Genomic DNA, 19,539 nt, shown 5'->3' with positions numbered 1-19,539 from the left:
TTGGGAAACAATGCAGGAGTGAGTAAACATTTCCTCACCTGTCGACAAGGCACCTGGGACGCAAACATGAATAGGACATTGTGCGCATGCGCAACTTGCGCAGCAACGCCAGCTTCCTGCAAAATAGTGCTCCGTTTCAAAGACAAAGCTTTACACTTTGGATTCAATTGGAGATTCATAAATGTTAGCGTTGTGACTTCTCACCTTAAATGGTAAGACTAGTTTACTGATTGCAGTGCCACTATAATGCGTTGTTTTATCCCCCAATCAGCTTGACGATTTTTGCTGCGGCAGCAGCACTGGGATGCTTTGCACGCTGCCATTTCGGTATCCGCTCCTATGGCGGCCGAACCCGACTAATGTCTGGAGCAAAAAACTTTTATGCCCGTGCAAAACTCATCATCTCATTGCCAGTCTGACGATCATATCGCTCATTAACTAATATGCGCAATTAATGTAAAATGTAAATAAGAATGCATTCGGTTTTGCTATTTGTTCAACTTTACTAAGCGCGTGAGTGAATCGCTAACATCGTACTTAGCGTAACGTGCTTTAAATATGAGCCATCCGAGCTGATCAGAACGTTCGATCATTGGTAAACAAACTGATCGTGGCCACATGTTGTTAATTACCTCCCCTTAAATCGACGCTAAAAGCGGTAGCGTTTCAGGAATTAGTCTGGTTCCGTTTCACCTTCAGAGACTTCTCTCATCTCGGCTGGGTTATTTGCTGGTTCCTGCTAATGATGATTAAATGCTCCTCGATTTGCAAAATGCAAAGCGATGATGGAGAAATGGCTGATGCAGATGTGGTCCGAATACAGCAACAGCGTAACTAAATTGGGTCATTACCCGATAAAAGCATTGTTTTTCCAGTATTGCTTATGCAGAGGTTCAAAAAACGTGTGGAATAACACTAACACGGCATAAATGTGTCATCAGATAATAAAACCTTTGTTGTTCTTGTTTTGTTTCATGATGACTAATGTATGTATACGGTGTTACATTCTTTTTAGCTGGCAACAACACTTCTTTATGTCATATCACATAAAAATCTTCCCCCATGACAAATTACTGCAAATATTTATCTAGAAAAATGCCTTTAATTATTGAATACATGATAAAAAAGAGAACTATCGAGCCTTTGTACCACGTGACAACGTATCACTGTTGCACAAACTCATTTATTGCGTGCATAAAGAGCATTTTCACATTAATTAGTAATTTACTGGAAATAAAGTTGTTCCTGTCATTTTTTTAACCCAATAATTAAGTGCAGGTCAGCATAAGATTCGTTTAGTGCGGCCAGAAAAGTCTACAGCCGTGGTCTTAGCATCTGCAGAGTGTGTCAATAAATTCGGTGGCCGCCTGTTCTTTTCCAGGTGTTATGAGTTCGCGTGTATAAATCTTGTATAAGCTGACAGATGCTTCCCATTGGACAGTGGCACACTTTTGATTTGCCTCACGCGTTGGTGTGGTGTTGAATTTGCCATCTGACCTATTTTCATCTTCTGTGTCCACATTATGTCAGATACATGTTCCACGGTTAAGCGAGCCGAGCCATGAAACAAGGTTAGATCTTATCCCCCGGGGGCATCATTTGCACCGGCAGCGTCCACCTGAGCGAGAATGTTTTGGTTTTACGCCAGTTAGTCACATGTAAGGCGGCACGCTTCCCTAATCCCACGCTAAGCACGAGCGTGGCGGACAGTCACACCTGCCTCACCTGTAGGTCCCGTGCAGGATAGGTGACCCAGACGCCCTACTTCCTGGGCTCCCCGTCGGGGGTGGTGGTGCATCCATGTGTGTTTACGTATCAAGGGGAGGGGAGAGTTTTGTATTGGGCAAAAACTACATAAGGCGTCACTTCAGTCCACATTTTCAATGGTCTCTTCGACCCTTTGTTGAAGCAGGGTCCGCACAGAACCCCCAAGTCCAGAGACTAGGCTGTGACGGCGCGCTGTCTTGTCGGGTCGCTCTGCCGCTAAAATGGATGACTCGCAAGAGCTGCCGGTAAGTGTGCCCGCATTAATGACTAATGATTTCAAATTGGGCCGTCCTGCACTGTCTGACTCTTTCCCATCATTTCGCCACAAACTGTTCTTTGGGATCCACGTTTGTTAGCTTCTTGTTGCTGAAAGCATCTTGTGAGCTTTTTCGTGCTAGAATGAGATATAATGCTTGCTTTTGGGCTACAGGCAAAGAAAGCCAAACTTGAAGTAGACAATGGATTGGAGAAAGAGCAAAGTAATAGTCATTTGGGAGAAGATGGAAGCCCTGGCGCTGTGCTAGCTCCGTCGGAGCAGGGAAGTTCTTACTCTGCCCTGTCCATCGCCCAACTCGGTACACGTAAGTAAAAAAAAAATAGAGAGAAAGATGTAAATGGCCAGAAGAATAACTGCCGAGTCAGGATTTCTATGTTTCTGATTGCAGGAGATCGGGCGACCGAAGGAGAGATCGGAGCGACACCCCAGTTGAACTCGTATGCACACTCTGGTATGAACGATATCTGATGGGAGTAGAATGCAAGTCAAACTGATGCTTGTGTTGCGTTTACAGCCACAGACGCAACAGCCGGGTCCGAATACACCCAGCAGGTCTACGAAGGAAGCAAGTGAGTACGCAGCATTAAACAAAAGAAAAGTTCTTGTCAGGTATTACAATGATTGGATTTTTGTTTTTTTTTAGCTCTGTGGTGACATCATACCCCACCCCGGTGGCCTTCCCTCCGCTGACTCAGTCTGCCGTGTATTCAGCTTTTCCGCAGACAGGCCAAACGTATGGCCTCCCGCCCTTCGGTTAGCCCATTTTGTCTTTCCTCTCTACCGGTCTGCTCACTAAAAACACGCCATCATCTCGCTTTAGTAGCCGCACTCTGCTTCTGCCCTGTGGAATCGATTTGCTTTTGGGTTTTTCCCCTCCCCGCCGCTCCAAAAAACACCAAAGCCACAGCTTGACGGGAGGAATTTTTTTTTTTGTCTTCTAAAAAACTCCTCGCCGTCTCCAATAACCCTCTTGCTGCTTCTTTCCTTCTTTGCTTTTCCTATCTGTTCGTCTTTAGGTGCTATGTGGCCAGGCATAAAAACAGAGACAGGTCTGCCAGAGGCGCCCTCTGGTGGCCAGCCTGGGTTTCTCAGCTTCAGCACCACATATACCTCAAGCCAGCCAAGCCAGCTGCACTACTCATACCCCAGCCAAGGCAAGCTGCAGCATCACTTGCTCAGGACAATGCTGTCACACTCTTGAGGAGAGCATTCTCCTGTGATCAGATGGCCATGTGACTTCCTCTTTCCCGTCGCCTCGATTTGACACACATGTACGTTCCTCTCAAGGCTCAAGTTTCACAACATCCAGTGTGTACTCCAACATCCCATCAGCTACAGCTGCAACCACAGCAGCCACCACGGTAGCTCTCCAAGTAGGTCATGGATTTTTTGGGGGATTTTTTTTTTTTTTTAATGTCAGCATTCTAGATCCATTTTTCTGTTGGGACTTCCTCAGGAATTTAGCGGTTACAACTCTCTGGGACAGAGCCAGTTTTCGCAGTATTACAGCCTGCCTTCCAGTTACGTGCCCGCGGGCCTGCCCAATAGTGACGACCACGGAGCCGCCGTGGGAGGGGCCGTGTACTCGGCCGTGAAGTCCAAAGAAGCAGCCTCGGCCGCATTACCTCCCAGAGGTAACTTTTGCTACCTCACCTCTCATCTCGACTTGGACTTTACACCAATGTCTTTCTGTAAGATGCGTCTCCGCCGGAGAATCTCCCAGCGGGGGCGGCCCTGCCCACCAGCGTGTCACATCCTGCTGGAGCCAGAGACCAAGATGAGGTTGGACGGAGGAACTCCATGGGAAAAGCTAAAGGGAAGGCCAAAAAGTGTGACAGCTCCCCACCTACAGAAAATGACCTGGAGGTAATCATGCTACTCAAATTTACTGTTTTAAGATGACAGCAATGTCAATAATTGCCTGTTGTTGTTTTTTTTTTAGCGTATCTTTCTGTGGGATTTGGATGAGACTATTATTATATTCCACTCACTGCTCACAGGTTCTTTTGCGCAAAAGTTTGGCAAGGTATGGCAATGTAAACAATTAATAAAAATAGCCAAGATGTCTTCTGTATTTTGAGGTTGTTTTTTTTCCCCCCCTACATTAGGACCCAGCGAGCATGCTGAATTTGGGCTTGCAGATGGAGGAGTTTATTTTTGAGTTGGCCGACAACCATCTGTTCTTCAACGACTTAGAGGTCAACGTCACAATTTCAAATAACCGAACTATGCAACTAACCCGATATGAATTTTAGAAGACAATTTATAACCATGAGGTCTACGTTCTGCTTTCAGGACTGTGACCAAGTCCATGTTGAGGATGTCGCCTCGGACGACAACGGGCAAGACTTAAGGTGCTTTTCGTCGAACCATGCCAAAATATGTTGGATTATTTGGACGGATTTTTGACTTGTCTCCTATTTCTTAGTAATTACAATTTCCTGGCGGACGGATTTAACGGTCCCAGCGGCGGAGGGGCGGGAGGAGCCGCTACAGGCGTCCAGGGAGGTGTGGAGTGGATGCGCAAACTGGCCTTTCGCTACCGCCGCCTAAAAGAGATTTACAACAGCTACAAGGGAAATGTAGGAGGTGAGCTGGCGCAAGATGCCTCCCCCCCCCCCCCTATTTACTCTGGAAATTCCAGTTTTAATTCCATACATCCTATTTTTTTTTAAAAAGCTTACATTTTATTGCAATTCTGTTGGTGGTCAGCAGAGGGCGCACAAGTCCGTATGTTTTTACTGTTGCAAATAACACGTCAAGTTAGACTTTGTACATCAAACATGTTTCAGTTCAGATCAACAGAAAGTGTTTGTTTTTCACTGTTTGCTTACGCCAAAACTTAGGTTTAGAAAACGACACAGAGAAGATGATTAAAACAAGAACATGACTTGAAATAATGCTGCTCTCCTGCAGGCCTGCTAAGTCCAGTGAAAAGAGAACTGCTTTTACGGCTTCAGTCTGATATTGAAAACGTGACCGATTCCTGGCTCAGCACAGCGCTCAAGTCTCTACTGCTCATTCAGGCCAGGTCTGCTTTAATTGATCTCCCTCCCAAAAAAAAAAAAATGTCATGTTAGTTGTAAATAATAGTTTGTTCCACCAACAGGGGAAAGTGTGTTAATGTCTTGGTCACCACAACTCAGCTGGTACCAGCGCTGGCTAAAGTGCTGCTCTACGGCCTGGGAGATGTTTTCCCAATTGAGAACATCTACAGTGCCACAAAAATAGGTACTGGAAAATACAGGTCCCCATTGTCAATGAGCGTAGTACTGTCGATCAGTTTTGACTTTTGCTTGCAGGTAAAGAAAGTTGCTTCGAGAGGATCGTCTCTCGCTTCGGGAAGAAAGTGACTTATGTTGTCATAGGCGACGGGCGCGATGAAGAGTTTGCAGCAAAACAGGTACATGCAATTTTTTTTTTCCAGTGATAAGTGGAAATCAGTAAAAGTCTTCATCTTTTTGTCGCCCTATATAGCACAACATGCCTTTTTGGCGGATCTCCGCTCACGGCGACCTGGTGTCCCTGCACCAAGCGCTGGAACTGGACTTCTTGTAAAACGGCGCCAGTTATTGTTTGTGGACGGACACAGATCAAGAATCCTCTGCGCCTCCCAACGCTGCGCATTTACAGACAGCTGTGGGCTCGCTGACAGATGGTCAATACGGACTGAGGTGGACTGTTAGGAACGGACTCGGCGTCCATTCGGCTGCTTTTAATGTCCTCGTGGCCAGCACTCCCTATTCTTTGGCAGCTAATCTCGCCACAGTTAAAAAAAAAATTGTATTCATTCGGACGTCTCCCTCCTTGATTTCAAATTACTAAATGGCCTTCGCTTCATGTGTGTTGTGTTTGCATTCAAAATGTTTCATCCAACATTTATTTCTGGGCTCATTTGCACTCGTTTTGTTTGCACTGGGTTTGACAACACACATCAAGTACGGTGAACCCCTGCTAGATAAAAAAATGGAATTACAAAATGGATTCCAATTGCTTTAAATTGCCACAAAAAGCACTATTTGCCTTATTGAAACTCCTCAACTCACTACACCTTAGTTACTTGACACAAAGATGGCGGAAAAGCACTATCTCTTTTTTTTTTTTTTAACCCCTAAAACTACTTTAACATAATCCGGGAATACCGAAGCGCGACTATAGAGGGGTTCACTGTTATTGATCATCTGTTTGCTTATTAGTTTTTGTCTCCTACTGCAACATTTGAAATGTAAGAAGGAAGCCTCACACAATTCTATACAATCAATTCAAGTTTCGAGCCTGTGGAAATGGTGCATCTTGGGTGTTCAGATGAGCTGAAATTTCATTTAATTTTTGAGAGGAGGAGAAAAAATCTATTTTCCCACATTAACAATATTGATAAAATATTCTGCACAGCACAAGCTCAAGTGTCCTTCAAGAGTGTTCACGTATTAAATTCAAGGATTGGTTGACATTTGTTGTTTAAATAAGTAGATAAGAATGTGACCCTTGTAAATAATTATCTAAGTCACATTTTGGGACTCCACTCGAATAATTACTGATTTGATCCCCCCCCCCCACACACACACACACACAATTATCGTCAGGAGTGCTTCATTCATGCAATTAAATGTCAAACCAAATATTTACCAAAAAATGAAAATATTAAAGCATCTTGAGAAATGTTGCTTTATGTTTGAAAATATGCTTTATATTGGAGAATACAATGCATCGTCATTCAATCGGTACAAAGCAGATCAAATGTGGATGTGCAATACATTTTTCCATTGCGCGTTAATTTGACATTAAAAGGGGGGGGGGGGGGGTCGACTTTGTGTCCGTACGATATGACTGAAGAATTCTGAGCCTGAAGGTTTCGTCTTTACTCACTCGCAGCTTTTGGATCGTTAAGAATGTGGATTTGTGTTCATTTTGAGTGTTTTCTTTATTTTGTTTTGCATATTTATATTGTGCCTTTAACCATCTGTATGCATAATCTCAAAGGGAATGTGTACGTTTTTGTTTAGTCCTCGTAACAATGTATTGTTATCCTAAATGTTAAGTTGCTCTTTTTTTTTTTTTTTTTGAACATTTTTGGAAAATATGTCCGTTTGTTTTAAATGTACCTGAGAGGAAAAAAAAATCTCGACTCCTGTGTGTGCTCTGTATTACTGTTAAATAGATTTATTTGCATATATTAGTTGTTGTGACATCATCTTGGCTTGGAGACAATCATAAAGTAATACATAGTATTACCGGCTCGAAATTGAACAAAGCATTTGTATTGTTTTTGTTCACTTTATGTACAATTGACAAAATGGCTCTACTATTTCTGATACATGAAACAATTCTGTAATACTTTTGCATGTCTGTTTTAAAGTAAACAATGTTGAAGGTTCAATGTTATTCAAAGCTTTTTTTTTTCTTTTTTTTTTATCATCTCATTCAAGGGGGTCTTTTAGACCACCGTAGCTATCCAGGACCTCAACAGATATCTGTAAAGATTTTCTGTTTATCTGATAAAGTCAATACCCCGACTATTGTCTTGGAATATTTTCACGGCTTGTATTCGGTCGCGATACAAAAAATAAATACATTTCAATTACATTAGTCATGCAACTAAATTAAATATATAAATATAGTCATTTTAATAAACTAGTGGATGTTTTAGGCAAGAATAAAATTAATATTGTTCATATGGCGACACAATTTGTGATTACGATTCTCATAACCAAGGTAGTGAAGTTCTGTAAACATTTGGTTCTCAAGTCAAGTCAAGTCTCTCGTGATTGTCTACAAACAGTTGAGTACAGGTCCTTCAAAAAACAAAAACAAAAGTGCTGACTATGCAGATCCTCCTAGTTGGAATTGGAGAACTAGTCTCTTGTGATGTTCATGCATATGTCAAGTGCCTGTGTCATGAGTAGAAATTCCCCGCCAGTTTCCTCATTCTTTTATTGAGGAGTCTGACATGGGCTCGTGACACGGCGCTGTCCACTTCATCTTCACCAATGTGAGGGAGCTCGCTTTCCGCCGCTTTGCTGGCTGAGAACATGATTGCCTTCTCCGGAGGGCTCGTGACATCTCCTTTCAGTGTCTTTTTTCGGAGGTTTGGATGAAAGCACCTGTAATAGAGTACTTTGAATATTAATCCAAAGATGTAAAGTGCGACCACACTGGTGGCAATGATGCAAGCATACAAGAGGGACATTTCAAAAGGGGGTTGTGTGTATATTCTCCAGCACCACAAGCCGCACATGAGGCAAATATCCAGCAGGATGAAGCTGTGATACAACGTCGTCTTGAATCTTGTCTTCTCGTCCACCACGTTGAACCAGTTGAAATACAAAATGAGGCCCACGGTGATCTGGTAGAGCCACTCCCCACATGGGCTGTCCATGAACTTTGGCTTGGAGCGCCACACGCAGAAGAGGAGGATCATCCAGGAGCATATGAAGTGGGTGAAGATGAAGCAGGGCAGGACGGACGCAAAGAAGGCAATAGCGGCCAGCCGGGAGAAGATGAGAAGTAGGTTCCAGATAAAGTAGATGAGAAACGAGGCAATGCGTTGCACTTCTTTTTCGGGCAGGAAGGAACGGAGGGCGCGGTGGTACATAGAGACGCTGCAGGCGATGGCTGAAGCCGAGGCCGAGGCCTTCAACACTGAGGACGACATTAGACGTGCTACAATTTGGCGGTTCGCAAGTCACGAGTTTGTCACAATATTCCAAAATCTAGACAGACAATATACGTAACAGTCCTCAAATGGGAATTATACTAAAGAAATGAACAATATACTGTCTTTTACTGCCCCTTAGTGGTCAAGATATTATTCACCCCATTCCTTTCTAATTCTATTTAATGCTTTTCTTGCTTCATTCAAATACAAATGACAAAAATGCCATGAAACAATTCAAACATTTCAAGAGAAACTTGAATTGTTTCATGCCATTTTCATTGATATTAATGGTTAAAGTGTATTTTTGTGCTCAGGACATTTGTGTCAAGAAACTATGCACGAGTGAGAAGAGGAGTTTCATTTGCTCACCTGTCAAAGGATCCACATGTCCCCGCCGCAGCATGATGGTAAGACTGAGGACCACTTGAGGTGCACTCTCTGAAAAAGCCTCAAAGAGTCGCAGCATGCTGAGGTCGTGAGTCAGGTACACCGCAGAGTCCGAGTCTTGGTTCTTTGTAATACACCTGCACGGTGTGAGCTTCATAAGGTCAGCATGTCTGGAAAAAATTTTTTGCAGTGTTACATAACTCCGAGATGCTGCAACACACCTTCCAGAAAATGTAGTGGCGGTAAACACAATCTCTGTAAATCTCACTTTGCACTTTCTTTCAAGTCGAACATAGATTGCAAATCAAGCGGCTCAAGTCACAAACAAATTCCGTCAAAATACAAACTTACGAACCTTAAGTAGACTCCAAACTGCAAAAAGTGCATGGCTTTCAATTGCCTCAGACTGAGACGCCTCTCAATCGTTGACATCCTCTCAAAGTCATCATAAGTATACCAAAGCCAGCTGTAAGCTTGGACAAGCACCGAGGAACCCAGAAGAACGAATATCAACACCCCGAGATAGACATATTCCTCTTCCTGGTACAGAAACACCACGGACAATATGTCCAGAACAATGTCCACCAAATGTAATGCCAGGCTCACGTAGTTGAGGACATAAAGAAACTTTGAGAACTTGAGGACACTCATGGTTCCACTTAGACTGCTACATGTCGACTCCTGATCCGAAGTCACGTCACTTAACAGAATAAGTCAGTTGGACACGCCCCCTAGATAAAAACCCCGCCCTCAAGGAGTATTAAAGGAATATGATAAGAAAAAAAGCTGTCATTCTTTAGCTTTCATTCATAAAATTCACTATAATGGTGCTAAAGTGTTAACTTATTGGTCCAGCTATTGTTTGCTAGTATTAATTGATTGATCAATGGCTTACCAAGAGCTCTTCCAGTAAACATGACTCAGAAGAAGCTTGACACGCAATCGTTGCAGACAGGAAAGAAAACGTGTAGCTGGAAAACACGGATATGAATACACGCAATGATACTCATTTTAAAAAAAAATAATCATCATTGACAGCTTGCAAGATGAATACTTTTTTTTTTTTTGCAAAATTCCTTGAAAATTTTAATCCACATCTTAACTCTCACTATTGTCTGAGTTATCTTATACTTACATGGTATAGCAATTCTCCTCCCTAGTGACAGTGTATTATCAGTCATGAACAAGTGGGGGGGAAAAAATCCATTAGAAAAATGATTTTATAAAATGTCCTTCCTGTAATTGACTTCAGTACATATATGACATGATACAGATGTTGTGACTGTAAACAGTTTGACTTCAAAGTATGTATGGGTTCTGTTAGGCCACAGGAATGAATTATTGATACAACTCTGCCATACTGCCAACTTCATATGGCTATAATAACAAAGATATGATTGGACATTTCATTACAACTGACACAACTGTGTCCAACTGTCTTCCACAAAAACAACAGTAATCACTTTTAATTGACACTGTATGAGAGGTATTCATGAAAAATATTTCATTTGCACTTTCCAGTCAGGTAAACAAGTCAATTCCTAATTATTATTTTTGATCTTCCAGGCTTTTTACTGACTGGAGTAAAAGAGCGCCGCATTGTGTGCCATTCTTTTGTTGAGCAGCTGGGAGGACTGTGCGCCCTCCTGGATGGGAAACTCTCTGAAGGACACTTGGGCATCAGTCAAGTCGTCGGGCAGTCCGGGTTCCCTAAGTGGGGGCCTCCACAATTTAGGGTGGAAGCAGCAGTAGTAGATGCATTTAAAAAGCAGTCCTAGCAGGTAGGTAAGAGGTAGAGTGATGAGAAGGGCCATCGCGTAGGACTGGGAGGTCACGGGGTCTCGATAGTACCACCAAGTGGTAAGCAGGATTCCGCCGTCGGTGGTGATGAAGGTATGGTAGATGATACTTCGGCTTTGAGTCCGACCCTCGGCTACGTTAAACCAGCTGAAGTACCAAATGAGCCCCACCGTGGCCCGGTAGAGCCATTCCCCACCGAGGCTGTCCATAAAGTCGGTCCTCTGTCGCCAAGCCCATATGACAAAGCTAGACCAAACGATGAGGAAGTGGGCGGTAATGTAGGCTGGCAGGACAGAAGCGAAGAGGGCGAGAGCAGCGACACGAGGGGAAATGAGCAGCAGGTTCCACAGGAAGTAGACCAAGGAGGAGCCCCAGCCCTGCTTGGCTTTGTCTGGCAGGAAGGAGCGCAGGCAGCGGTGGTAGTCCACCACCATCCAGGCTATGGACGTGGTTGACGCCACAATGCTGACGACTGCAAACACACCATCAGTCACAACACATTTGTGATGAAGGGGTAACATCAATTCTCCTGTGAAAGGGAAGAACTCACACTGGACGGTCCTGGCTTTGTTGGTGCGCAGCACCACATAGATCATGAGCGTGAGCTGCGGAGCGCTCTCGCAGAACGTCTCGATGAGCCGCAGCATGCTGAGGTCGTGGGTCAGGTAGACGGCGTACTCGGAGCCTTCCTCTTTACGCCACCATACCCGGAAGCCTTGCCTGATAGCCGAGATGTGCCTGACAAAATATTGGTTCATTCACGCACAATCAATTGCCCAGCAGATCGCAATTACCTCAGCAAAGTAAAATAGGTATGGAATGTGACAGGATGCCGCACAGACATATTATTTGGCGCCGCCACACCTGAACTTGACATTTATGGTCACGGCACTTGTCAAATGTAATCATATGCTTGCATGCTGTGACGCATAGCTAGACAGTTTTTTGTGTGGAGGTAAGAAAGCATCCAGAAATGTTGGAATCACAACAATGCAATGTTGCGTGCAACCTGTTGTAAACCAAATGCACGACTGCTTGAAATGAATGAGACCATGTTGAACTAAATGATCCGATTAAAACAATCGAGATTTTCTTTACCTGCATAGGAAACCCAACTGCAGCACATGCAACAGACAGGTGAGCTTGACTCTGTCCACAAACAGAACCGCTTCGGCTCCGATTTCACTTCGGAAGCCGGGCAGTTGGCGGTCATATTTCAACCAGAACCAGCTAAACATTTGGACCAAGGAGGACGACACGATCATCAGGGCGACCAGTGCCCCGAACCACAAAAAGTCACCATGGCAGTAAAACTCGATGGCCACCCACAAGTCGGAGCCCCAGTCCACCAAAAAGGTACACACGCCGATGACAGAAAAAACAAAATCAATCCAGGAATATTTTGAAAAAGTCCCGCGCTCCATAATAATTTAGTCCGAGTTAGTCCGGCTAGTTGCGCTGTTAGCTAACATTCGGCTGGCGACGCGTACCGTTATTTGTCTCCAAATGAGACCTCACTTTACTTTCAATGGACCACCACATTTCATCAAGTCTTACAAGTGGACATCAAACAGTTATCATTCCATCACCGTGTCAAACACAACATTATTATCACGCAAAAAGTTCTACAACTTCTACTCAAGAGATTATTTTGAAAAAAAATCCCCTCGGTGTTAAAGGTAGCCCCGCCCAAAGCGTTATGTTGGCTCGTGAGTGAACAGTTCGTTCAAAGAAACGACTCTTTACAGTGAACGAGAGTGATTTGTTCTTTGTTCAGTTCATATGACTTCAACCAGTAGATGTCAGTCATGCGCATTGAAGCTGGTGCCACCACGCCGTAAAACAAAGCGAAGAAGAAAGTTGTGCAACTTGCCAAAGAGGCGCTTTTGTAATAGTTTAACATGGACCCAAGTTTAAAAAAAATATATCCAAGTGTTCGAACAGTACTGCGCCTTCCCACAGGACGGCGATAGTACAACGCAGTATTTTTGACAACCACTGAAAAGCACCGAAGAAGAAAATAGACCACGCCTCGTCGTCGCGGCGCCATTGTGCAGAACTGCTGATAAATCTGCTTCACTCTTCCCGCATTCTTGTTTCCTTTCGGCTTTTCTCGTTCTAACTGTCGAATTGTGAGCTTCACAATTCGGCAGAATGTCAAGGGTGTATATCGGACGGCTGAGCTATCGGGCCAGGGAAAAGGACGTCGAGAGGTTCTTTAAGAGCTATGGGAAGATACTGGAAGTCGATTTGAAAAACGGGTAACGTTTCGGCCTTTTCCCTCGATGACTGTTGGAATGCTAATGTTGAGCTAACCTCGCGCTATGGGCCTGTGCAGGCCCTACTGATCGGATTGTCTTTGTTATACTTTATTCAAATAACCACCGCTTTGCATTTAATTATGCACCCTTTTTATTACACACTAGATTCCCTCTGCCAGTAGTTTAATCGTGGTTAGCGTGCTACGGCAGCAAGCTAATGCTAAACGTGGCAATGTCACAATGTGAGCGTGCACGTACGTGCATTTGTAACCGTGTCATACCTTTTTAGTCTGTTCTTTTGCACTCTTCTAGTCATCCAGGATGTATGTGATTGCATAATTTTGTGTCTCATGGTCGCCGATCGTTCTCTCCAGGTATGGATTCGTTGAATTTGATGACCCGCGCGACGCCGACGATGCAGTGTACGACCTGAACGGGAAGGAGCTGTGCGGGGAACGTGTGATTGTGGAGCACACCAAAGGACCTCGTCGTGATGGAGGCTACAGTGGTGGTGGAGGAGGAGGAGGAGGAGGAGGAGGAGGTGGGGGAGGAAGGAGTAAGTTCACCAACGAAACAATGTCTTTTCACAATTTCAATTTATGTATTTTTTTTTTTTCATTTACTCGTGATTTACTGCTAAACCGTTCCTCTTGGTGGCTTGTGTGCTTGGAAATGTTTGCAAATAATGGTTTGGATTGGGATGTAAACATTTTAAGTTTCAGCAGATACTGCAAACACACATCGTCCCCATCGTGCTCTGCTTTGTTTTCATGATTCTTACTTTGCAACGGCCCTCTTTGAATGAAATTGAAAGCCGTTTGGACATGAATTGCAGACTGTTTAATTTGAGTGCACGCAAGCCACCAATGAGTAGTCCAATGAATCAATTTACAAAACATATTTGCAAAAGGAAAAAGCTTCATTTCGATAATTTTGAATTCAATATGTTGTGAATGTTGTTTTATATAATTTTTTGAACATTCTATTAAAGTTGATTGTCAATTTTAAAGGTAAAGCTTTAACAAAGAACCTCAATGTTTCAATTGAAAGAGTCCTTTGCTGACTGCCCGCCCTATTGCTGGCCATGGTGTCCCCCCTTTCCAAGAGTGTGGTTTGACCATTCTGGGCCCCTGGGCAGACCAAAAAAGGGAGCCATTGTGAATGAAGACCGCTATTGCCATTAGGCCCAGCCCAGGCCGGGTGGTGAGGATGCCATGGGGGTTAGGAACAGATGTGGGTTCAGCCTAAAAAAAGAACATTTACTCTTAACACTCAGTTGTTTTTTAGGCTAGCTTAGAACCTTTTGTTTACCGGAACTGTCCTTTTTCAGTTCTTTTGTAATTTTAAATGATTTAGAATACATCCTATTCTGTAGCTTACATTTAATGACTTGCTTTCTTTTAAGTATAGACAGAATTAGCTAAACTTGACAATTGTTCTACATGTACATAGATTTTATTTCCTTTGATCTATTTTATGAACTTAAAATTTCCCAGTCTTTTTGATTTCTGTCAGAGTGGCTATAAGTATTTTGTAGAATAGTATGGAGTTCAAAATAATAAGCGCATCGCTATTGCTATGCGGTCCTCATTTTGTTGCTCTATCCTTGTTACCTTGCAAGGTGGTTACGGAGGACGTTGGGGGAGAGACCGCTATGGTCCACCTATTAGGACGGACTATCGACTCATTGTTGAGAATCTGTCCAGCCGATGCAGCTGGCAGGACTTAAAGGTACGTTTGATCATTTTAAAGTCGCGCTGTACACTTATATTGTCACCGCAATTAAAAATGTCCATTTTTTATTTATTTTTTTTATCCCGAAGGATTACATGAGGCAAGCAGGGGAGGTGACTTACGCCGATACGCACAAGGGTCGAAAGAATGAAGGGGTGATCGAGTTCAGGCTCTACGCTGACATGAAGCGGGCTCTGGAGAAGTTGGACGGCACCGAGGTCAACGGCAGAAAGATCCGTCTCATCGAAGACCGCCCCGGAGCTAAGCGCCGCCGTTCCTATTCACGCAGCAGAAGCCGTTCCAGGTACGAACCATTTGGTATTTTAGTGTTGGTTTCAAAAAAAATACAGTGACTTTCAGAAAATGAAATAGCAATTTGAATTCTTTCTCAAAACGATTCACTGTACTAACCTGTTGCTAATTCAGGTCCCGCTCCAGGAGCCGCAGGTCCCGCAAGAGTCGAAGCCGCAGTGAAAGCAGCAGCCGGAGCCGCTCCCGCTCCAGGTGAGACGTCAAACTTGTGCTTAAAGGAGGAATAAGATTTCAATGACTACAGACACACATTGTAGATTTCTTATTTAGTGTCTAATGACCTTTTTTTTTTTTTTCCCCCTGCAGGCCTGCTTCCCGCTCCCGCAGTCACTCCACCAGCAAGAAGACTAAAGGAAAGAGCAAGAAGGAAGACGAGCGCAGCAACGGGGACCGAAAGGACAAAGAGCAGAGTAGGAGCCGCAGCCCCAGAAGCAAGAAGGGCAAGAAAGAGGCAAAGAAGAGCAATGACGACGAGTCCAGATCCCGATCTAGGTCTCGCTCCCGTTCGGTCTCCAGGAAGTCCGCATCAAAGGGTCGTGACCCTCCCAAGAGCGAAGACGAGGCAGGGGAACAAGAGCGGCGTTCTCGCTCCTGCTCCCCCGCTGATTCGAAACCCAGAGCCAGGTCCAAATCCAAGTCTAAATCCAAGTCCCGCTCGCCCAGCCCCGTCAAAGAGCGCTCCCGCTCCGCTTCCCGTTCGGTCTCTCGTTCCAAATCCCGCTCCAAATCCCGTTCCCAGTCCCGCTCTCGTTCCCGCTCGTAGTGGGTTGTTTTTTTTTTTTGCACTGTCTGTCACCCCCTCCTCGCGTGTCCCCTCCCACTTTTGCATTGCGCTCAACATGGGTTCCTTCCCGTTTTTGATAGGTAGATACTTGCTCTTGATGTCTTCTGCACATCTCCCATTTTATTTGCGTTAACATTTTTCTCCTTTCCCGTAGACCCAAAAGTGGAGGCTTTTTAAATTCCAGTCTGTGAGACTAAATTTTTTTTTAAGTTAATTTGGTGGTATATGTTTTTGTCCTAAATGTCGATGCTCAATATGTACTGCTGTGTTTGATTGGAATACACATTTCACCTTTTGTGAAAGCTCTTCAACATTATTTCAAATAAAAAAAAAAGGCCTCTTGACTGTGTTTTCATTCATGATTTCTTTCTTTTACTGTTTGTACTAGAAAATGTTGTTTGGTACCTTTTTAAAAGTGAGCGCAAGCATGATGTCAACAAAACAGTCCATCAGTCGTCGTCCTCCTCAGAAGACGACCGCGTTGCTCCACTGCTATCGTCCCGATATTTTCGAGCCAATAAACGTAATTCCTCTAGTGCCTCGCTGTAGTCGGCCATTTCGAGACCCTGTGAAAGAAAGCTGGGGGCCACGCGGCGGATGTCGAAAGCGCTGATGCTGCGATGCAACTCCGAGAGCCACGGGTCCAGCGCGGGCCCCGACTGGAGGGATGTGATGACCGGTACAGAGGAGACTTGAGCTATAAAGAGCAGATCATTTAGCATGCTACATACATTTCGGAGCAGAGGATGATGAAACTTAAAAAACTCACAACTAGTTGGAAGCAGGTCCTGCTGTAGACCTTGTTCGGTCAGGGCCTGACTGAATATCTGAGGGAAAGGTGGGGTCAATTTGCTCGGCCCGGATACCAGCTGCAGAGCTCTGAAAGGAAGAATGTTTTTTTTTTTTCCATCAAATGTCAGCGTAAAGTTGATGTATGAATCGGTTGTGAGCCTTACAAAGGAGCTGTAGGATAGAAAGATGTGATGTAAGATGCTAGGACATCTTCCCCGCTGTGGAGGCTGTGAAGAGGAGATGGCGGTTTCATCCCTGGAGCTACAGAACTGATCCAAAAAGACCAAATAATATTACACAGATTGTTTCCACATTCATCTAAAGGCAACCAACTATACCTGGTGAGTCTTTGGCCTTCCAAGCCTTTGAGTGTCACCCACTGGCCATAGCATCGACCGTCGCCTGCTTCGGCGCACGTTGACAACGGTTTCCACGGCAACGATTCGCAAGCGCTCAGGGCATCGGGTAGAGAGCTGCCGTGCATTATTGGAAACGGGACGGCACCGTAAGCTGCCACCACCTACGATTAAAAATCATCATACAGTATGTAAAGTTGGAAGTCGTTAAAGCAAAGGCGACATTAATAATAATAAAATGACCTTTCTCCCCGACGTGGAGAGCGAGTCTGCCAGCTGCCACATGGGGATGGGGTTGCTCCTCAGTCTGTACGGCACAGTGAGCGCATCCAAAGCGAGAGAGAGGACAGAGCTGGAGTGGTACCAAAGTGACGGCTGAAACACAAACATTGCAAATATCACAACAACGTTACTCAGGAAATGTTGTTTTTTTTAACTTATGAATACATACATCATAGTTTAGGTAAGGGAAGCTTATAGGAGACGACGGGCGTAGACCCAGTCCTCCTCGCAAGGTCAGCGGACAGAAGAAGGAACTGTGACTGGCCATGTGGACCATCCCCAACGCACAGTTCAACAAATGGTAGAGATCCTTCATTGGAGTCTGCTTGAACACAAACAACCTGTCAGCATTGGCACTACTAAACACTTTAAACAACGTTGAGTTAAACTTACTGAATTTGGGTGACTGATGGGAGTTGTCCCAAAGGTTAGGATGCCTCGAGCACCGTACGCGTCCTGCAGCATTTCTGTGACCTTTGAGCCAAGACCTGCAAAACCATCCGTCATGTCACAGAGCACCTGGAAACCCTAAAGTGGAGATGTAGTCAGAGGAGTGACAAACAATACAGCGACTACTTGTGATGTGATGATGCTTACCTGGAAGTAGTCACACTCCTCAACAAAAAAATGCAATTTGTCATCCAGATCTTCCAGCACTGCTCCCTGCAGCAGTGCTTCCCCCTGGCCGAAAGCTTCCAGACGGTCAGCCTCTCTGACCATACAAAAAAAAAAAAAAAAGGGGAGGGGTGCATGTCTCTTTTAAAATGTAGCAAAACGTCCACATAGTTAGCAAAACACACACAAAATCTCTAACTCACCCATCATGGTTGTACTGATGGATAACAGAGATGGTCCGAGGGTGCAAGTGGATGCGTAGGAAGTCAGACCAGACCTTGACGCTACCCTCCAAGCTGTATTTCTTCTGGACTCGAGCAAGCTGACTATTGACAGTATCCACACTTAGAGAACCTGCTTGGCGAGTGAAAGGGATCAGGGAAAATGCACAATGGGTAAGCTTTGATTCGATTTGACTTACATGAAGATCGGGAGCCGGATGAAAAACCTGGAACTGTCAGTATGTCCCCACACTGAGTATGAAAGGGCATAGATTGGGATTATAACCTCAAGCAATGTTTAATTATCTAAAATGTATTTATTGCTTTCATTACAAATACTCACATCCAACTTGTCCAGGTCTTCAAGAAAAGTGTTTTTTGCAGGGGGGCTCTCTTTATGAACCATTAGACTTCCATCCCTATTATACAGATAATACTTGTGAAAAATAAGTCGGTGCATGAAAAAAACAAACCCGACCATACTGTAACTCTTTATTTACCAGGAAAGAGCAGACGTTTCTTTGCCAGTATCATACAGACTTCCCTCCTGCCGTAGAGTCTGTAGACTTCCTTGTGTGACAAATACATTCATTATTTGACCAATATGATTTCTTATAAATTCACAGCAAACGGTTTACCTTTGAGGTCCATGGAAATGAGGCGCGGAGTGTAGGTAATGCTGCCACCAAGGGTTTGGCCTTCACGAAACATGACATCACTCTGGAAGTCTCCAGGTGACATCTCTGGGTCATATGACAATGATGCATCCTACAAACACATCACCTATATTATTTTTATAATTCTAAGAACGCTAAGACAATCAAATACAGTCCAAAGCTTGGCAATGAACATAATTTCCTCTCCACAGTTTTGCTTTTTCTTAGAGAAATGTTTAATCAATAAAATTGCCTTCACTAACTTCAAGCTTTGTTTGGTAGCCTCTTGTCAACACATGCAAAGCTAACATTGGAGCTAGCTGAGTTAGCTGGTTCTGTTTCTTACCTGTAAATTCCACCAATGAGTCCCCACAAAGTTAGAATAATGTCCCAGCTGAAGCGTGATGACCTCCCTACATATGTTACTCATTGTTAAAGATTGTGACGACTACTTTATGAGAAAACGTTTCAGTTTATAAACGAGCAACATGGTTGGAAATGACAACATAAAAAGGCGACAACCTATTCAGCCCTAACGATTTCTGATTGGCTGAGCAAGAATTCAAAGCAATATCATTGGATACTGAAATAGGGTAGTTTGGTTTCGCGGTGCCGTAGGATCACATGTGGAGGTCCTTAA

General features: G+C 44.1%; 5 protein-coding genes across 12 annotated transcripts; 2 read left to right on the top strand and 3 right to left on the bottom strand.

Moving 5' to 3' along the window:
- Positions 1-53: 53 nt before the first annotated feature.
- eya3 (EYA transcriptional coactivator and phosphatase 3) lies at positions 54-7,570 on the top strand. 4 transcript variants are annotated; one of them, XM_085901456.1, is made up of 18 exons: positions 54-212; positions 1,913-2,012; positions 2,198-2,348; positions 2,433-2,495; positions 2,559-2,613; positions 2,688-2,797; positions 3,061-3,198; positions 3,332-3,417; positions 3,501-3,678; positions 3,741-3,910; positions 3,987-4,070; positions 4,153-4,242; positions 4,340-4,398; positions 4,473-4,633; positions 4,961-5,075; positions 5,154-5,275; positions 5,347-5,447; positions 5,522-7,570. In XM_085901456.1, the coding sequence occupies exons 2-18, from the start codon at positions 1,989-1,991 to the stop codon at positions 5,600-5,602; spliced, it is 1,788 nt and encodes a 595-aa protein (XP_085757582.1). In that variant the 5' UTR covers positions 54-212; positions 1,913-1,988; the 3' UTR covers positions 5,603-7,570. The 4 variants fall into 4 exon arrangements, with proteins under 4 accessions (XP_085757582.1, XP_085757585.1, XP_085757583.1 ...); XM_085901457.1 differs by having other exon boundaries at positions 71-212; positions 1,910-2,012; XM_085901458.1 differs by lacking the exon at positions 54-212 and adding an exon at positions 1,548-1,571.
- Positions 6,832-9,804, bottom strand: LOC147040904 (XK-related protein 8-like). The gene is made up of 3 exons (XM_085901468.1): positions 9,442-9,804; positions 9,069-9,256; positions 6,832-8,683 (listed from the first exon to the last, which is right to left on the bottom strand). Exons 1-3 carry the CDS (start codon positions 9,735-9,737, stop codon positions 7,938-7,940), a joined length of 1,230 nt encoding a protein of 409 aa, XP_085757594.1. The 5' UTR covers positions 9,738-9,804; the 3' UTR covers positions 6,832-7,937.
- Positions 9,014-16,321, top strand: srsf4 (serine and arginine rich splicing factor 4). Its single transcript, XM_085901470.1, has 7 exons — positions 9,014-9,106; positions 10,653-13,147; positions 13,522-13,703; positions 14,769-14,878; positions 14,971-15,185; positions 15,308-15,385; positions 15,500-16,321. Exons 2-7 carry the CDS (start codon positions 13,041-13,043, stop codon positions 15,954-15,956), a joined length of 1,149 nt encoding a protein of 382 aa, XP_085757596.1. The 5' UTR covers positions 9,014-9,106; positions 10,653-13,040; the 3' UTR covers positions 15,957-16,321.
- Positions 10,115-13,651, bottom strand: xkr8.3 (XK related 8, tandem duplicate 3). 3 transcript variants are annotated; one of them, XM_085901464.1, is made up of 3 exons: positions 11,985-12,819; positions 11,437-11,624; positions 10,121-11,358 (listed from the first exon to the last, which is right to left on the bottom strand). In XM_085901464.1, exons 1-3 carry the CDS (start codon positions 12,308-12,310, stop codon positions 10,658-10,660), a joined length of 1,215 nt encoding a protein of 404 aa, XP_085757590.1. In that variant the 5' UTR covers positions 12,311-12,819; the 3' UTR covers positions 10,121-10,657. The 3 variants fall into 3 exon arrangements, with proteins under 3 accessions (XP_085757591.1, XP_085757590.1, XP_085757589.1); XM_085901465.1 differs by lacking the exon at positions 11,985-12,819 and adding an exon at positions 13,429-13,651 and having other exon boundaries at positions 10,115-11,624; XM_085901463.1 differs by having other exon boundaries at positions 10,121-11,624.
- On the bottom strand, positions 13,674-19,438 carry msto1 (misato mitochondrial distribution and morphology regulator 1). 3 transcript variants are annotated; one of them, XR_015063008.1, is made up of 15 exons: positions 19,246-19,438; positions 18,882-19,011; positions 18,744-18,813; positions 18,587-18,662; positions 18,444-18,495; positions 18,226-18,376; positions 18,005-18,119; positions 17,801-17,935; positions 17,577-17,732; positions 17,369-17,500; positions 17,108-17,289; positions 16,934-17,038; positions 16,747-16,856; positions 15,475-16,674; positions 13,674-15,404 (listed from the first exon to the last, which is right to left on the bottom strand). XR_015063008.1 is itself a non-coding variant. In XM_085901461.1 (15 exons), the coding sequence occupies exons 1-14, from the start codon at positions 19,327-19,329 to the stop codon at positions 16,427-16,429; spliced, it is 1,746 nt and encodes a 581-aa protein (XP_085757587.1). In that variant the 5' UTR covers positions 19,330-19,438; the 3' UTR covers positions 13,676-15,404; positions 16,383-16,426. The 3 variants fall into 3 exon arrangements, 2 of the variants coding, with proteins under 2 accessions (XP_085757587.1, XP_085757588.1); XM_085901461.1 differs by having other exon boundaries at positions 13,676-15,404; positions 16,383-16,674; XM_085901462.1 differs by lacking the exon at positions 13,674-15,404 and having other exon boundaries at positions 17,577-17,729.
- Between the last annotated feature and the right edge of the window lie 101 nt (positions 19,439-19,539).

This window comes from Syngnathus leptorhynchus, chromosome 20 (genome assembly GCF_054491065.1).
Source record: "Syngnathus leptorhynchus isolate UIUO chromosome 20, UIUO_Slep, whole genome shotgun sequence".
Lineage (NCBI taxonomy): Eukaryota > Metazoa > Chordata > Actinopteri > Syngnathiformes > Syngnathidae > Syngnathus > Syngnathus leptorhynchus.
Note: the sequence above shows the minus strand (reverse complement) of the source record. Positions and strands in the feature narration are given on the sequence as shown.

What these genes read in the sequence shown, in the direction of transcription:
- srsf4 (XM_085901470.1), top strand. Translation starts at nt 13,041, where the DNA reads ATGTCAAGGGTGTATATCGGACGGCTGAGCTATCGGGCCAGGGAAAAG. An exon ending in GCAGCTGGCAGGACTTAAAG is followed by an intron (nt 14,879 to 14,970) that starts GTACGTTTGATC and finishes TTTATCCCGAAG; the next exon opens with GATTACATGAGGCAAGCAGG. An exon ending in CGGAGCCGCTCCCGCTCCAG is followed by an intron (nt 15,386 to 15,499) that starts GTGAGACGTCAA and finishes TTCCCCCTGCAG; the next exon opens with GCCTGCTTCCCGCTCCCGCA.
- LOC147040904 (XM_085901468.1), bottom strand. Translation starts at nt 9,737, where the DNA reads ATGAGTGTCCTCAAGTTCTCAAAGTTTCTTTATGTCCTCAACTACGTG. An exon ending in CAGTTTGGAGTCTACTTAAG is followed by an intron (nt 9,257 to 9,441) that starts GTTCGTAAGTTT and finishes AATTTTTTCCAG; the next exon opens with ACATGCTGACCTTATGAAGC. An exon ending in ACATGTGGATCCTTTGACAG is followed by an intron (nt 8,684 to 9,068) that starts GTGAGCAAATGA and finishes TGTCGTCCTCAG; the next exon opens with TGTTGAAGGCCTCGGCCTCG.
- eya3 (XM_085901456.1), top strand. Translation starts at nt 1,989, where the DNA reads ATGGATGACTCGCAAGAGCTGCCG. An exon ending in TGTTCTTCAACGACTTAGAG is followed by an intron (nt 4,243 to 4,339) that starts GTCAACGTCACA and finishes TTCTGCTTTCAG; the next exon opens with GACTGTGACCAAGTCCATGT. An exon ending in CTACTGCTCATTCAGGCCAG is followed by an intron (nt 5,076 to 5,153) that starts GTCTGCTTTAAT and finishes TTCCACCAACAG; the next exon opens with GGGAAAGTGTGTTAATGTCT.
- xkr8.3 (XM_085901463.1), bottom strand. Translation starts at nt 12,310, where the DNA reads ATGGAGCGCGGGACTTTTTCAAAATATTCCTGGATTGATTTTGTTTTT. An exon ending in CAGTTGGGTTTCCTATGCAG is followed by an intron (nt 11,625 to 11,984) that starts GTAAAGAAAATC and finishes ATATTTTGTCAG; the next exon opens with GCACATCTCGGCTATCAGGC.
- msto1 (XM_085901461.1), bottom strand. Translation starts at nt 19,329, where the DNA reads ATGAGTAACATATGTAGGGAGGTCATCACGCTTCAGCTGGGACATTAT. An exon ending in CATTTCCATGGACCTCAAAG is followed by an intron (nt 18,814 to 18,881) that starts GTAAACCGTTTG and finishes TTGTCACACAAG; the next exon opens with GAAGTCTACAGACTCTACGG. An exon ending in CCATCAGTCACCCAAATTCA is followed by an intron (nt 17,733 to 17,800) that starts GTAAGTTTAACT and finishes TTTGTGTTCAAG; the next exon opens with CAGACTCCAATGAAGGATCT.